At 46.1% G+C, this 17,659-nt stretch overlaps 1 protein-coding gene across 1 annotated transcript in view; it reads left to right on the top strand.

Annotated features, from left to right (window-relative positions):
• The window catches only part of BMP7 (bone morphogenetic protein 7), a 124,487-nt gene that overhangs the window by 71,217 nt on the left and 35,611 nt on the right, over positions 1–17,659 (top strand). The window contains exon 2 of the mRNA XM_015422516.1: positions 15,550–15,742. Within this exon, the coding sequence (XP_015278002.1) occupies positions 15,550–15,742 (193 nt within the window). The remainder of the gene's footprint in view (positions 1–15,549; positions 15,743–17,659) is intronic.

Below are 17,659 nucleotides of genomic sequence, written 5' to 3' on the forward strand. Positions count from 1 at the left end.
TGATACTGGCACATAGTTCTCACACATCGCTCTGCTCATGCATAAGGAAAGAGTGTTTTTCTTTTTAATTTTGCGATTCCCGCTGCGTTGTTGGCATGAGAAGTGAGAGAACTCTTCACTGACGGAGGTTGCAGTCAGACTGGTTGAAGAACTTCTGCTCGGAAGAGTGAACTCTTTTTTTTTTTAAAGTAATTATTTGAACTAGAGCCACTCTAGCTGGCCCAAGGCTCTGGGGGAGAGATCTCCGTTCCTGATGATTGAGCGCCCGTCCCATGCCATTTTAATTTAAAGCCAAGTCCCACCTACTTGTTGCAGGTCTAGGGCCAAAGACGGAAACCTGTCCATGCTTTCTGATGTAGGGGACAAACCTTTGGAAAAACTTATTTTTATGAGCACTGGGGAAACTGTTTACTGAAATAGAAGAAGAAGAAGAGAAGAAGAGATTGGATTTATACCCCGCCCTTCACTTGGAGTCTCAGAGCGGCTTACAAACTCCTTTCCCTTCCCCTCCCCAGAACAGACACCCTGTGAGGTGGGTGGGGCTGAGAGGACTCTGACACAAACTGCTCTGTCAGGAACAGCTGTGCCAGAGCTTGTGACTGACCCAAGGTCACACCAGCAGCTGCATGTGGAGGAGTGGGGAATCAAACCCGGTTCTCCCAGATTAGAGTCCGCACACTTAACCACTACACCAAATAGCACACCCACAGGAAAGCAGAGCTTGGTGATGAGCACGGTGTGCAGTATTTGAAACTTAGGGTTGGATTTGGGCTTCTTTGCTGCTGTGCGATTTCTCTTCAGGCTTCCCTTTTTAAAAAATTTGATTCATTTGTACTCTGCCTTTAACCCCAGTGGGAACCCAAAGTGGCTTACATGATGGGTGCTCTCCTCCATTTTATCCTCACAACAGCACCGTGAGGTAAGTTAGTCTGACGGTGTGTGACTGGCCCAAGGTCACCCAGCAAGCCTCCATGGTATGAGTGGGGATTCAAACTCGAGTCTCCCAGGAACTAATTCAGCACTCTTACCACTACACCCTACACGTTGCCTGTGATCTCATGAAGCAGGTGCAGTGAGGCGGTGCGTTTTAGCAGCAGCTTTACAGTCACAGCAGCGATGTAAAATGTATTCATTATTTTCACTGTACCTGGTATATTCCCTGTGCATTCCAGGGGTGGCCAAACTGTGACTCGGGTGGTGCATGAGGCTCTTTTACACATATTGTGCAGCTCCTGGCAGGGCAGCTGGGGAAGCTAAATATCATTAGCAAACAAATATCATTGAACAAATAAATATCATTATCAATATCTGCTTTTACCGGCTTTTGTTATTATTTTTGGCAGCCTCATTTAATGTTAATAAAAAGCAACTTTGCCTATTTTCCAGTAAAAACATGTAATATTTGTTCATGTCTTGCGGCTCTCAAACATCTTGATGTTTATTCTATGTGGCTCTTAAAGGTTCCCTTGCTCGAAAGCCAGTCGAATCCGACTCTAGGGTTGCGGTGCTCATTTCCGTTTCAAAGCCGAAGAGCCAGCGCTGTCTGAGGACGTTTCCGTGGTCATGTGGCCGGCATGACTAAGCACCAAGGTGCACGGAACGCTGGCTCTTAGGATTAAGCAAGTTTGGCCACCCCTGATATACACCAAGGCAGGCTTGACTGGAGAAATTTCCGCTGAAAATGACATTTAGGGACAGACTCTTGGAAATATACCCCTGCCGTGTGTGGCTTGTCAAACAAGATCACATGGGAAGGTGTTCACACTGCATCTTCCCAACTTGAAAGGTAAGTGCAGCAAATGCACCGGGGAGCAACAGATACAAATTAAGCGGAACAAATACACACACCAAGGCACACGTTTCAGTTTTGGCTGGGTAATTATCTACTGGGTTATTTATGAAGGGACTGATAATTAAAATCTTTGTTTCTCCCTTCTTGGCTTTCAGATTAAAAGGCAAAAACCAATGTGATGAAGCCACAATTAAAATTCTTACTGTGTAAGTCTTTCGTTTGCATCTGTATCGGGTTCAATTGCAATTTATTTATTTGGTTTTCATTTGATTTATAGACTATCTCCCGCATGGGGCTGAGGGCGGAGAGCAACAATTTATAAATACATTCCAATAAATGTATATTCAGGTTAAACTAATAAAAAACAGCAATAATTAAAACTAGTCAGATGGCGTTTAAGTGTTATGTGTGCTTCCCCAGAGGGGAGAGACGGGGAGGCCAGGCTTGATGGTGGACTGTTGGTGTCCTCAGCCGTAGGTCTGGTGGAACATCTCTACCTTACAGGCCCTGCGGAACTGCATTAAGTCCCAGAGAGCACAAATGTCATTAGGCAGAGAGTTCCACCAGGCTGATGCGAGGGCTGAAAAAGCCATGGCTCTGGTCAAGGAAAGCTGGATATCCTTGGGACCAAGGATCTCCATTGCCGCATGTGCTGGCCTAACTACATGTAGTGCAAGCGCACAAGCAATTGATGTGGATGCATATGCTGCTGGCATGCTATCACTATAATGGGTTGGCTCATGTGGTAGGTGCATAGGGTTGCCAAGTACACTTACCCCTCGGAGCGGGGGATCTTCGTTGGTGTCCGGGAGTTTGGTCGGGCACGTGCGTGCGCGCCGGTAGGACATCACCGGAAGTTACGTCCGATGTTGCTGACGTTGGGGGCGTGGCCGAGCTCGTTTCCCCCCGATGAGCTGAGCCACGCCCCCCAACGTCAGCAACGTGGCTGCGTCACCTCCGGTGACGCAGCTTTGGGGGCGAGGTTCCCCCCGGGCCCCGATTCCGCCGGGGTGGAAATCGGGGCTCCGAAGCGGGGGATTCCCCGCCCCCCGGGCCCATTTGGCAATCCTACAGGTGCATCGGCATGTTCTGGGGCAGGCATGGAGTGTTTACACATGCCACATGCTTGATCTGTGGCTCCAGTCACATTTGCGTTGGCCCTAAGTCAGTTTGGCTCACTCAGTGGCTTGCAGAAAGTCATGTTCATAGTTGGTGGTGGAAAGTGTCCTCAAGTCACTTGTGGCGACCCCCGCAGGGTTTTCAAGGCAAGATATGAACAGAAGCGGTTGGCCATTGCCTGCCTTTGCATAGCAACCCTGGACTTCCTTGGTGGTTTGCCATTGTGACCTCATTTGGAATAGTGTGCACAGTTCTGGTCACCACACCTCAAAAAGGATATTATATAGCATTGGAAAAAGTGCAGAAAAGGGCAACTAGAATGATAAAAGAGTTGGAACACTTTCCCTATGAAGAAAGGTTAAAAATTGCTGAATGGTCGGGTTAGAATGGATAAAAGGAAGTACTTCTTCATCCAATGAGTGATTAACACATGGAATTCACTGCCACAGGAGGTGGTGTCCAGTGTTCCCTCTAAGCTGAGTTAGTGTGACCTACCTCACAGTTTTTTAGCCTCCGGCTCACAGATTTTTGTCTTAGTTCAGGAAGGATGGCTCCAGAGCAAACTAATGTATGCAGTAGTCAAATCGCTCGCTCACAACTTTAATCCCAGTAGCTCATCAAGTAGAATTTTTGCTCACAAGACTCCCCAGCTTAGAGGGAACACTGGTGGTGGCGGCTACAGGAATGGATGGCTTCAAGAGGGAATTAGATAAGCATATGGAGCAGAAGTCCATCAGTGACTATTAGCCACAAAGTATAGGTAGGGTTGCCAAGTCGAAAATCGTCGGGAGCGGGGGACTCTTGTCCAGTGTCCTATGCGCGCGCGCACGTCACCAGGAAGTGACGTTAATGACGCTGGGCACACTGGGGGCGGGGCCACGACCATCCAAGGGGGAAACATAGAGTTTCCTCCCCTCGGATGGTCGTGGCCCTGCCCCCAGCGTGCCCGGCGTCATAACGTCACTTCCTGGTGACGCGCACGCCGGGGTGGGGTTCCCCCCCCCCGGCGCCCGATCTGCCGGCGGCGGGGAACAGGCCTCTGGGGCGGGGGTTTCCCCGCCCCCCGGGGGGACTTGGCAGCCCTAGGTATAGGTAGGAACTCTTGGTCTGGGGCCCCTCCATCAGTGACTATTAGCCACAAGGTATAGATAGGAACTCCTGCTCTAAGCCATGTGACTTGTCGTGGCTCCTTTCCTTGCTTTTTCAAACAAATGCAAATGTTCTCAATTTCTCACATGCTGATTTGCGCAGGCCGCAATTAAGTACTTGCTGCAGCTTTGCCGGTGGTGATCAAACCAGAATGTGCTATAATTTATACCTTTGTAGCGTCCGTCCAAATGCCCAAGTACAGTGGTATGAAGAGAAGCATGGAACTTCAGGTCTTTTGTTTTCAGGCATTCCAACCAGGTGTTCCATAAGCATAGCTATACCGTAAGATTTACTGCGGTGACTGAACAGTTGCTGATTGAAGGTCAGTGTTTTTTAATAAATCAGTTCTGAAAGGATTTGTTACTTTTGGGTCAACAAATACATCCAGGGGCAGGGAGAAAACCGGTGTTGCGGGGACTGGCTGGCATGGCCTTGGTAGTTTATTTATTTGGTTATATATCCAGAGCAACCTTCTCCCAAATATGCTGGAAAACTAACTTCTGCATCCGAATATTTTTTTTGGAAGGGTGGTTCTTTGCCCCTTGAAAATGTGCAGAATTGCTCTGTACCTTTCTTCCTCTCAAATTTGTTCACAGAGTCCGTTCCCTTTCCTGCCTCTCCTTTCCATCTCAATTTAGACCCTCATTACTGAGGGATTAGCAGGATTCCCCCCCCCTCCGTGTCTTTTTATTATGTCTGAGGGGGCATAAAGATCCATGGAAGACTTTTGTTGGAGAATAGAGTGCCAAGGGTGATCCTTCACTAGACTGGCTACACAGTTATATCTCTTGTCACACGAGGGATCTAATATCTGTAATCCCCTGATTTATTTAAAAATCTCCAGTAAACAATTGTAGCACTAGCACTTGAATGCGCTTGACAAGAAGAGCAATGCGTTTTGTGGTCTTGACATCCTATATTGGGCCTCTGAACAGCCACTGCCCTGGTCACCTGTGGCAAAAGAACATCGCCTCAGATGATCAGGCAAGGAAGCTTTTGTGAACGAAAGAGAGTCGATGCTCTCTTTTCTAGCAGGTTGCTAGGTTGTGAGTGGTGGGTACTTGGATTACCAATAGGCAGGGCTTTTTTTCTTGGGGGGAACATGAGTTCTGGAACCTCCGTTCTAAAAATGTTTGAAAGTTCATGAGTTTTCAGTATACGGATTGAAAACTCCTCTTGAGAGTGGCAGCACCTCTTTTTCAAAGCAGAAGGGGGGGGGGGAATTCAAACCTCATGACACCGGCTGTGGTGTGACATTACTTCCGGTATTAAAAAAATGGATGCGACATAGGATAGCTCTAGGAATTGCTGGAAACTCTTATGGTTTTACTAGTGTTTATGAGCTGCCAACTTTGATTGGCCTGTTTATAAGGCTCTTTCAAACCTATTTGCAGTTACCTGTCCAGTCACTGATGGCCTAATTTTGTCTTTACTTATACCCTGCATGTCTCCTTGATAGGGACCCAAAACTGTTTGCATCATTTTGTTCTTCTCCGTTTTATCCTCATGACAACCGCATGAGACAGGTGAGGCTGACAGTGTGTGACCGGCCCAAGATCACTCAGCGAGCTTCCGTGGGGATTTGAACCTGGGTCTTTCAGATCCTAGGCCACCAACCACAATCTACTAGGGAAATGAAATTTGACGGTGAGCCAGTGCTGTGCAAAAAGTGGCAGCCTGGAAAACTGGCGATCTGATTCACAGACTGGTTGTAAGTGTCTTTGATACAGAGGTGCCCACGAAAGAATGATAATGCGCACTGGCTGGTGGGGTTCCCCTGCCCTGTGCTTTCAAGCCGCGGCCCGTGTTTCAAATGCTGCCAGATTTGAACAGCAGTTTGGAGGACTGCTGGAGAGTTGGCCCGATAACATGTGTGCTGTTGTATATGTGCAAATCAGTCACTTCAATGGACCATGACTCAAAACTGTAAATGGCTTTACGAGTGAGAATTTCGGTGTAAATGGTGCATGCTGGAAAGGTCTTATAACTTACGCAAGCCGACATAAGTGTCTTAGAATTTATGTGCCAAGGGACTAGAATTTTTTACTCCGCTTCCCCTCCCACCACCACTCAGCTAAGAACCGGCTACTTTTCCGTTCAGTCCAGCCAAGCAGTTTTCTGTAATGCGAAAGCTTGCAGATTTATGTCCTGCTATGGTCCCCTGCAAAGTGGTCAATTAAACAGGGTTGCGCTTACCTGTACTAGTTGTTCATCGAGTGGTTTTCTGTACAGGCACCCATTGGGACTGCAACAGGCTTGTAGCTAATGGCATTTCTTCTGGACCCCCTCCCTTCCAGGCTGCCCCCCCCCAATTGAATTAATGTAATTAACTTTGGTTTAATTAGCTGCCCCCCGAGTCCTCCTCCCCCCCAAATCCCCAGCTGTGGGGCTGGACTGCATGTGCACAGGTGAGCTGTGGAAAAGATTTCCAACGATTTCTAGTAGGCTCGGCGTGCCCCTTCTCCCTCTGGCGCTTTCCTGCCCAAACGATCACCACTCCCTCAGTTCTCTCCATGCTGCTGCTGGAGGCCCCAAGAAATGAAGGTTCCAGAGAGTTCACAGAGGAGCAGGAGGGAGGGATGTGTGTCTGCACAGAAGACCACTTGATGAGCAACAGTCACAGGTAAGCGCAACCCTGTTTTCATTGTTGTGGCTTCTGTGCAATCCCACACTGGGAGATTAGCAGGCTCACTGAGTGAAGGAGGTGGGGAAGAGACCAGGAAGTAGGTGATGTGAAGGACCTCTGGCTCGAGACCGAGTAGGCAGTACTGACCTTGATGGATCAATGATCGGATTCAGTACTGGGCAACATAATGTGTATGTGTGTGTGTGTGTGTGTGTGCGTATGCTTATACCGTGATACCTGTAAACAGGAACTATGTGGATCAGACAAATTACATTACATTACACTTTCAGCTTATATACCGCTCCTTTCTGAGGGCTCGGAGTGGTTTACAGAGACATTTAAATCATCCTAACTAGGGCCACAGTGCAAGAGGAGGGATGAGTGCCTACCAGGCACCCGCAGCAGGGTTTTTCTTTATTGGTCTTTCGGCTCTTTTTTATTTCGAGGTGGGTTCTTTCCGTTTCAAGGCGACGGTGTGCCAGCGGAGGTCTTTTTCCCATAGCGACTCCTTCTGGAGTAGTTCTCACGGCACGTGACTATGCGATGGCTGTAGCAACTGGCCTCCGTCCAATTGGCTCCGACCGCGCCACGTCATCACGTCGCCATGTCTCCTGGACCAATCTCCGCCTGGGTCGCTTGTTGCTTAATGCCAGATTACCGCCATGTTCGCCGGATCACCACCCATCGCCTGTCGCTACCGCTCAGCTGCTGCCACTGCTGCACACCAATCCATCGGAAGGAGGGTGCCCCCCGCTCCTAGGAGTGGGTACCCATTTATCTACTTGCCTAGGAATTTCAAACCGCTGGGTGGGCGGGAGCTGGGACAAGGACCGGGAGCTCACCCTGGCCGCGGTGGGACTCGAACAGCCTTGTGGCTGTTCGGTGATAGCTTATTGCAGGCTTTTACAGCCCGCGCCACCGCTCCCGCCCACCCAGCAGGATGTAAAATGTTGTTATTGTTTCCTTTGTCTGTTAGCTATTCCTGGTACCTTGATTTGTTGATCTGTGGAATAATCATGTAAGTTTTCTGTCCTACATTGTGCCTATCAACAGACATTACTAATAGAGCATGAAAGCGAACCACTGGGAAACATCTCCCATCGTATGTTGGTGAACCTGTGTGCACTTTTGGAATTTTGAGGAAGAGCAGTGGATGCCTCCATAAAATGTCATTCAGAAAAGATGGGGCAGTCACAAAATGGATGTCATGGGGATAGGTTTACCAGGCGTCCTCTTTTTAGAGGACATGTCCTTTTTTTGGTGTCTGTCCTCTTTGGAGCTTTTTGTTAAAAAAAAAAACCACTGATGAAAATGTCCTCTTTTGGGGTCGGACAGTTAGGAATATGCCTAGTTAGTAGCAATTACCAAAGCTTAAATAGGAGGGGTGTTTAAAATGAAATTTATCATAGTCTCAGTGAGGTTGATAAAAGGGAACACAGGCTGTAGCAAATAAAATGCAAGTCTATGATGAGGCAGGCAAAAAGGGAATATGAGGAGCACATAGCGAAAAACATAAGGACCAACAATAAAACTTTCTTCAAATACATTAGAAGCAGGAAACCAGCCAGGGAGGCAGTGGGGCCCTTGGATGACCAAGGGGTAAAAGGAGTAGTGAAGGATGATAGCTGAATGGCTGAGAAGCTGAACGCATTTTTTGTCCCTGTCTTCCCTGTGGAAGATGAGAAGTGCTTGTCCACTCCAGAACCGCTGACTTTGGAAGGGGTGTTGAAAGACCTGAGTCAGATTGAGGTGATGAGAGAGGAGGTCCTACAACTGATAGACAACTTAAAAACGGATAAATCACCAGGCCCGGATGGCATACATCCAAGAGTTCTGAAAGAACTCAGATGTGAACTTGTGGATCTCCTGACAAAAATATGTAATCTTTCATTAAAATCTGCCTCCATTCCTGAGGACTGGAAGGTAACTAATGTCACTCCCATCTTTAAAAAGGGTTCCAGAGGAGATCCGGGAAATTACAGGCCAGTCAGTCTGACGTCGATACTGGGTAAGTTGGTGGAAACTGTTATTAAGGAAAGAATTAGTAAGCACATTGATGAACAAAAACTATTGAGGCAGACTCAGGGATGAACAAAACCTATTGAGGCAGACTCAGCACGGTTTCTGTAAGGGAAGATCTTGTCTCACTAACCTGTTAGTGTTCTTTGAGGGGGTGAACAAACATGTGGACAAGGGGGATCCAATAGATGTTGTTTACCTTGACTTCCAGAAAGCTTTTGATAAAGTTCCTCCTCAAAGGCTCCTAAGTAAGCTCAAAAATCATGGGATAAAAGGACAAGTCCTTTTGTGGATCAAAAACTGGCTAATTAATAGAAAACAGAGAGTGAGTATAAATGGGCAATTTTCTCAGTGGAGGGTGGTAAGCAGTGGGGTACCGCAGGGATCAGTACTTGGTCCACTGCTTTTTAACTTGTTCATTAATGATTTGGAGATGGGAGTAAGCAGTGAAGTGGCTAAATTTGCAGATGATACAAAGTTGTTCAGGGTGGTGAAAACCAGTGAGGATTGTGAGGCACTCCAAAGGGATCTGTCAAAGATGGGCGAGTGGGCGCATTTGGAATACTGTGTGCAGTTCTGGTCACCACACCTTAAAAAGGATATTATAGCTTTGGAAAAAGTGCAGAAAAGGGCAACTCGAATGATAACGGGTTGGAACACTTTCCCTATGATGAAAGGTTAAAGCGCTTAGGGCTCTTTAGCTTGGAGAAAAGATGACTGAGGGGTGACATGATCGAGGTTTATAAGATTATGCATGCGATAGAGCAGGTAGAGAAAGAGGTACTTTTCTCCCTTTCTCACAATACAAGAACTCATGAGCACTCCATGAAATTGCTGAGTTGTCGAGTTAGAACAGATAAAAGGAAGTACTTCTTCATCCAAAGAGTGATTCGCACTTGGAATTCACTGCCACAGGAGGTGGTGGTGGCTACAAGCATGGACAGCTTCAAGAGGGAATTAGATAAGAATATGGAGCAGAGGTCCATCGGTGGCTACTAGCCACAAGGTATAGATAGGGGCTCTGGGGCAAGTGATGCTCTGTATTCTTGGTGCTTGGGGGGTCAATAGTGGGAGGGCTAATAGTGTCCTGGCCCCACTGGTGGACCTCCTGAGGGCACCTGGTATTTTTGGCCACTGTGTGACACAGAGTGTTGGACTGGATGGGCCATTGGTCTGATCCAACATTGGCTTCTCTTATGTTCTTATGATCACTTGTTTGAAGTAGTCAATCCAAAATATGTCCTTTTTTTCTTTTTTTTTTGCTTTTCAAAATGTGGTAACCCTACATGGGGAGCAATTACAAAAGATTGGGAGGTCTCAAGCCAAGCATCCTCCTCTGATGAAGACATTTGTTTTTGAATGAGCATTCCTTGCAGACACAAGCATTATGCCTCCTTAGGGTCTAGTGAAATACCTCAGGCTTTGGGAGAGGAGTAAGTGGGCACCTGGAAACCCCCGCTGGGCACCTTCATGGGGATCATTGGGATACTGTATGGCCTGGATCTCTGAAATACACCACACGTGTGGTATCAATATATCTAACTCTGAACCTGGCTCCAGAGATCGGATTGAAAAATTCACAAAGTAGGGCCAGGTACAAAAAGCGAATGTGTTTTTACAAAATGGAGGAAACCCCTGGTTTTCAGAAAAAGCCTTAACTTAACAAAAAAGCAGGATAAAATAAAGATTAAAAGCTTTGAAATGCTGATATCTGGCAAGATTACCTCAGGAGACCTCCAAAGCTGTTGTCTGGATTATCTAGGTAACATCACACAGCATTCTGCAGTTGCTAGGACAATCCAAAATGGCTGGTGCAGTTTTATTTTGAAACCTGAGGAGAGTTGGGGAGGGAGGAGTAGGCAGGTAGAAAAGGCAGGAAAGAAGATGGAGGAAGTGACAGTATAGTACAGTGAGGATGGAGGCTACAGAGAGGCAAGAAAGCAGGAAAAGGAGAGAAGCTGCAAGGGGGGAGGGAAGAAAGGAAGGCAAGTGGAAATAGCATGGCAAGGCAGACCAGCGGGAGAGGAGCGGTAAGATTGCCTACTTCTTGTTGTTGTTTTAATAGCAAGGAAAGCTTGTGGGTTTCCAAAATAATTTTTTTAATGGTTGCAGGTAAAGGACTATAGACTCCCCACCCTCCTTTCCCTTTTTTCGCCTTTTCTCCTTTCCTCCCTCCCTTCTAATTTGGCACACTAACAGATTGCTGTGGGGCTACATTTGGGCTGAGTCAGCATTCTTTGCTTGCTTGTTTGTTTTTGTTTTTACTAGGAATAGTTGGGAGAAAACCGGTAAGGGCACTTCATTTTTAATAACAATTAAAAAAACCCACGCCTGACTCTTACATGGCATGGTTTAATCTTCAAAGAGTTTTACTAATGAACTCTCCTTGCCCAGCCCATAAATTAGTATTGGTGCTTTGGCGGATGAAAAAATTGGCCTAAGTAGGATAAGGTGTTTCCTTGGAGTGCATGCAATATGAGCAGCATCGCTAGGGCTGGAACTTGGGAGGGGGGGGGATTGTTTTTGTTTTTTGCAATGTGTCCTAGGTCAAGTTGCAGAATATGTGGTTTGCAGGGGGAGAAATTTAATAAATCGAATCAAATAAAATAAACTATGTTCTGAATCCAAGCATGTCATTTCTCTGGCTCTTATTTGCATGGGTTCTTTCTGTTCTAATAGTTGCCTCAATTTGAATACACAACCGCTCTAAGTGTGTTCTGCCTGCACAAACACTGAGGGCATCATCCAGCGCCAACTTGGGAGCCATGGGATTCCCATAAGGCCTAGGGATTTTTATATTCCCTTCCCCAGGTGTTAGGTGAGTTAGAGTAACAGGCCATTGTGAGGAACATGAGAGCTGTGTACACTAGGGTTGCCAAGTCCATCTTCCACCCCCAGCGGGGGACTTTGGGGGCGTCCCTGGAGGGGGCGGGGCATCCCGACGTGATGACATCACGTTGGGAACATCCGCTCCCCCCCGCCCGCGCGCCGGATCTCCAGAAACCCCCCGCCCGTGCGCCAGATCTCCAGAAACGGCAGTTCCCTGCACTTAAAGGAGCCGGCGTTTCCCTTTTTAAATGCAGGAGCCGGCGTTTCCCCTTTAAGAGCAGCCGCATTTCCCTTTTAAGAGCACGAAGCTGGCATTTCCCTGCAAGCTTGTGGAGATCGGGCTTGGGAGGAAACACGGGTTCCACACACTTAAAGGGAGAGAGATGGTTGCCTGTGGGTGTTGGGGGTGGGGCTTCCCCCGCCGGCCATCTGGCCGGCAGCGGGTAGAACCCCCCCAAAACGGGGGACCCCTGGCAAACCGGGGGGGGGGGGGGTTGGCAACCCTAGTGTACATCCCACTGCATCCACGTTCTAGGCCTACTTCTCTGCTCAGTGCAAATTAATTCTGTTCCAAGATGGTTCGTTGGGCTTTATTGAGCCCTGAGGATATTCTCCATTTCTCAGTGCAGTGCTTGTCTGCGATACTGGATTGTGCTTTGATTTAAAGCAACAGCCAGCAACAAACCAAAATGGCGGACTGTTTTGTGGAAGGAGGGTGAAGGGTTGTACCTGGCCTGTAATTTCACATGTTCAAAAGGGGGATATTTGAAGGTGGAGCTTGTGGAAGACAGGGACCTAGTGGGGTACAATGCCATAGAGTCCACCCTCCAAAGTATACACTTTGTCCAGGGGAACTGATCTCCATAGTCTGGAGAAGAGCTGTAATTCTGGAGGATCCCCAGGACCCACCTGGAGGCTGGCAATTGCATGGACATTTTATTTGGCGGGCCTTTTTAATGGTGTATAAATGGCAGGTATCTTGAGGAGAGGGGTTTTACCTGAGTTTTTAGTTTGCTGGTTATAAATTGTCATGTTTTAATCCTGTGCCTCCATGAGCAATGAGGAAATGAATATTTCAATAAAATAGTGGTCAGTGGGGTTTTGGTGACCACAGCAACAAAGCCTTTGATGCCAGTTGGCTGAATTATTCTGACACAGAAGGGCTTGTTGGAGGCTGGATTGGGCCTCTTTGGTTGCTGTTGGCTGAGTTGCTCTGATGTCAGAGAGTGGATTGCCAACTGGAATGAAGGAGAAAGTGAGGAAAGTTGTGGAGTGCAAAAACAAGGAGAAAGAGAGAGAAGTCTGGAAAGGAAAAAATGGAGAGAGACTGGACAGAGGAGGAAAAGGGTATTTAAACCAGAAGCTGGGAAAGCCAAGGAGAATTGAAATGCATGTGCAGTTTTTCAAATAACCAGGCAAAACTTTTGTGCCAAACACCAGAGTCCATAAAGAACACTATGATGTTCTACAAGCATTGGATGAATTGCTTAGAATGACACAGCCGGTTTATACAACCTCAAACAGGTTGTTCCTCTATGGGATCCTGCCCTTTTATAAGGCTGAAAGATGCCTGCTTGCCTAAGGCCATCTGGTAAATCATGGCACAAGCAAGGTTTCAACTGTGGATTTGGTTCATAGCTCAGCGCCTTCAGTGCTATGCTACACCAGCTCGATATCCAAATTCTGTTAGGCTTGGCAGAGTACACTGAAGGATCCACTAAATACCAGTGGGGAAACTGAGATGCTCAGAATATCCTGGATTTCAAAAAAAAAGCTTGGATGCTTTTAGCACGTTGTAATGTGTTCAGCCTGGTGACTGACATCTAGGGCTCCCTTGGCACTCGTATTTTTGGGAAATACTGACTTAGCTGAGACAATCCCTGTCCCAAAAAATGGTTATGAAGTTATTGAGTTACTGATGAGGCATTAGTAAGGCACGCCTGCGTGGCGGGCTAGAGTGACGCAAGGAAACTAGCGGTAAGCACAAAAACGTCAGTGTTCTCGCTATTATTTTCTGTTAGGAAAGGTCCTGCAGTCGGCTGCATGACCTCTGTGACTGACGTACAAGTGTCCGTTGCTCCAAATGAACCCATAATATTTGAGTCACTAATAAGTGGTGGTAATCTCTTAAGTACACATTACCCATCTAAGTAATGCTTTTGATTTGTCTGAAAACAGATCCTTGGCTGTCTGTTTCCATCCTTTGCAACGGGGGGATAGCGATGCATAAAAATGTTTTAACACATTGGATTTCCACTGAGCGTTAGGTGGATCGGTTCAACACTAGATTCACCTACAAAATGTGCTGTAGGATGCATCCATACCAACGTGATTGTTCCTTTAGGTATCAGTTCATTGAGGACTCTGCCCCTCCTACTCTGGAGAATTCCATGAGTCATCCAAATGGCATCCTTGCATGTAATACTGACCAGCTTCTTCCTCCTGTATTAACTGTCTTTTCTTTCCACAATGCGGAAAGTTCACCTGCAGATATACCACTTTGCTAGTATGTGGAACAACCCTGGAAGCCAGGGAGGAACAATTTTGCACCCTCAAACTCTTCCCCTCTAGAGCTCCTGCCTCTCCTTTCCCCCCTTTCACTTGGGCTGGATCCATACATAGTTGGCTATTTCATAATCATTTACCTTATGGATTATCTGGTCTGTACAGGGAAATCCAGGTGAATTATTTTGATAGTTCAATATCCAGTGATGTGTGGATCCTGTTGGTTGTCTTGATCCATCTGGATGGTCGTGGGTTTGGTGTAGTGGTTAAGAGTGCAGACTCTAATCTGGGAGAACCAGGTTTGATTCCCTACTCCTCCACGTGCAGCTGCTGGTGTGACCTTGGGTCAGAACCTAAAAAGGTTAGTTAAGGATAGAAGAGGGCCAACTCTAAAAATCATACAAAAATATACATGTATTTATTACACACAAATTAAAATAGCAAAGAAGGGCCCATTCATACCTCATAAACAAACATATATATAAGGGCTAATGAAGTAGACCTAACACGTTTCGGCCTAGGCAGGCCTTCCTCAGAGGTCTAATACATATAGAACATATAGGCTGATACATACAAATATAGGCAATCATACATATCCACAATATGCAATAAAGACCAGAGATCAATTGAAAGTATAGCCACTGGGCAAGGAAGAGAAATACAAAAATACAAATGAAGACTCCAGTACAATCACATGTCCAGTAGCACTTCTCTCTGGTCTATTATATATTCTTCTAAGATTGTGCAGCCAAATGTTCCCAATGAAGGTTCCTTAAGTTAAAAGCAGTGTTGATCCAAAAAAAAGTTGAGCCTATATAGTAGATTCAGGGTCTACTTCATTAGCCCTTGTATGTTTTTATATATATGTTTGTTTATGAGGTATGAATGGGCCCTTCTTTGCTATTTTAATTTGTGTGTAATAAATACATGTATATTTTTGTATGATTTTTAGAGTTGGCCCTCTTCTATCCTTAACTAACCTTTTTAGGTTCTGAATTCTAGGTTTTAGGTTCAGTTTTTTTTTCCCTTTTCCCTTTCTGTCCTTAGTGACCTTGGGTCAGTCATAAGTTCTTTCAGAGCTGTTCTCTCAAGGACAGTTCTCAAGAGAGCTCTCTCAGCCCCACCTACCTCACAGGGTGTCTGTTGTGGGGAGAGGAAGGGAAGACTCCAAGTGAAGGGCAGGATATAAATCCAATCTCCTCCTCCTCCTTCCATCTAACGCTCAGCTGTGTTCAGTATTCCATCCCATCAGGAGAATTTTCAATCCTTAGCCAGCCATTCATACATTTGTTTTCATTTTGGTTAAACTACAACGTTTGGGTTACTGCCTAGCCATGCCTAGAGTGTCCCTCAAATTGGTAGTGGCTCCTTATTTTATCTGTGTCTTGCCTGGTTTGCTGCATTTATTATCTGCACAGGGGCCAAGCAGTTTGCTATTAAATTTGACAATGATAATTCTGGAGGAACTAAAACGCATGGGTGCTAATGGATTGGTTGTCTGCTTTTGCAGTGGAGCACGACAGGGAGTTCTATCACCAGCGCAGCCATCATCGAGAGTTCCGCTTTGACCTCTCCAGGATCCCTGAGGGTGAAGCAGTGACAGCTGCCGAGTTTCGGATTTACAAGGACTACATCAGAGAACACTTTGATAATGAAACATTCCAGATTAGTGTCTACCAGGTTCTCCAAGAACACCCAGGAAGGTGAGTGCCTGAAGGGGGGGAAAAACACCCAGCATGAGCCAGTGATTAATAATACTTAGTTTAAATTAATGAGCATCTGTAGCAATTTGATTTGGGGGGGCTGTTTCCCACAGATGTATATTTGGCCCTCTGTCCTCATTTGGGGGTTCATGCTGAATGTGTGAACTGAGGCCATGGAAGAGTTGAGACTAAGGTGTCCTGAGAAGATACTAATGTGAAATGATACAGAAGCTCTTCATCTGTGACCACCTGTTCACACGTCCGAGTGATCACTTAGTGTGTGGGTGTTAAGTGATAAGTGTGCATGTCTGTACTCAGCCTTGAAGTAAAAGAGTCATGGGTCAGCACCATGGCTCTTTACAGAGCGAATAAGCTACTTTCATTGATGAGGTGCAAATTTATTAGCAATCCAGCATCTGAGTAAAATCTTATGACGACGCATTGGGGTGGATCCAGCCTTCTTCCAGTCTAAGGAGCTTTCCTCCAAATTAGGGGCTCCTCCTCCAACAGAAGAGCCAAACGTGAGCCAAAAACATAAGGTGGGTCAAAAACAATTTTTTATAAATAAATAATTAATAAATAAACTTTGCTTAGTGGATTGGCATGGTAGGGGTAGGATGTACCTCATTTTTAATTTATTTTTTTTAAAGAAAAAACAGGAAAAAAAGAAGGGGGAAAACTCAAAATCCAGCAATTACTTAAAAGGGGGGGGGGAGTATATATATAAAGTAGAAACAAAAATGTAACAGCAGTGGTGGCAGATCTACACATAAGTTTCTTCATGCACAATTGTCATCTATATTGATAAAGTTATAAGATCCTAAATCCATTGATTTTCAGAAAGTGGGCCTTTAGTTCTCCAATGTTCGTCTGAACCGAATGCACCCCCGAAAATGGCCCATTCAAGTCCCCTTTCAGGCTCCTGTGGGTAGATTCAGATTCTCTGATCTGAATTGGCTTGCTGCTGAATTTCGGTGGCATTTCGGCCCCATTATATCCTATGGGCTATTGAAGTCAGTGGCGAAAACATAGGGTATATTCTGGGGGCTGGAGGGGAGAAGGTTTATATTCTGGGGGCTGGAGGGGAGGGGGTTCGGGGAGAGACTCCAAACTTGCAGGATAGCTGCTGGAGCCTCTCCCAAAGATACCCACCAAGTTTCAAGACCATTGGACCAGGAGGTCCAATTCTACAGCCCCCCAAACAGGTTGCCCCTATCCCCTCTATTGTGCTCTATGGTGGGGAAAAAGTAAATACTCTACTACTACTTTGAAGGTCATCAGCCCCTTGTTGACCTAGACTCAGATGATGGGGAGAAAATCTTAGTTGAGACAGATCTGACCCATAAATGGTTAGCATGCTTATGTTCCTTTAAAAAAAAGAATTTTGCTTTAGACTACATCTGCTATTGAAGATACGTACAGCTCACTAAATGAAAATAAGGGTCAAGAAGCGAAAGTTAGAACCGGATATGGAACAACTGATTGGTTTAGCATAGGAAAAGGAGTACGACAAGGATGTATATTGTCACCTTGCTTATTTAATATATATGCAGAGTACATCATGCAAAATGCTGGCCTGGATGAATCACAAGCGGGAATTAAGATTGCTGGGGAAAAGATCAACAACCTCAGATATGCAGACGACACCACTCTAATGGCAGAAAGTGAAGAGGACCTAAAGAGCCTCTTGCTCAGAGTAAAAGAGGAGAGCGCAAAAGTGGGCTTGAAGCTCAACATCAAAAAAACTAAGATCATGGCATCCGGCCCCATCACTCCTTGGCAAATAGAAGGGGAAGTCGTGGAAGTAGTGACAGACTTCACGTTCCTGGGATCCCAGATCACCACAGACTGTGACTGCAGCCATGAAATTAAAAGACGCCTGCTCCTTGGGAGGAAAGCAATGGCGAACCTAAACAG

Source organism: Gekko japonicus, unplaced genomic scaffold (genome assembly GCF_001447785.1).
Source record: "Gekko japonicus isolate JY-2015 unplaced genomic scaffold, Gekko_japonicus_V1.1 scaffold1296, whole genome shotgun sequence".
NCBI lineage: Eukaryota > Metazoa > Chordata > Lepidosauria > Squamata > Gekkonidae > Gekko > Gekko japonicus.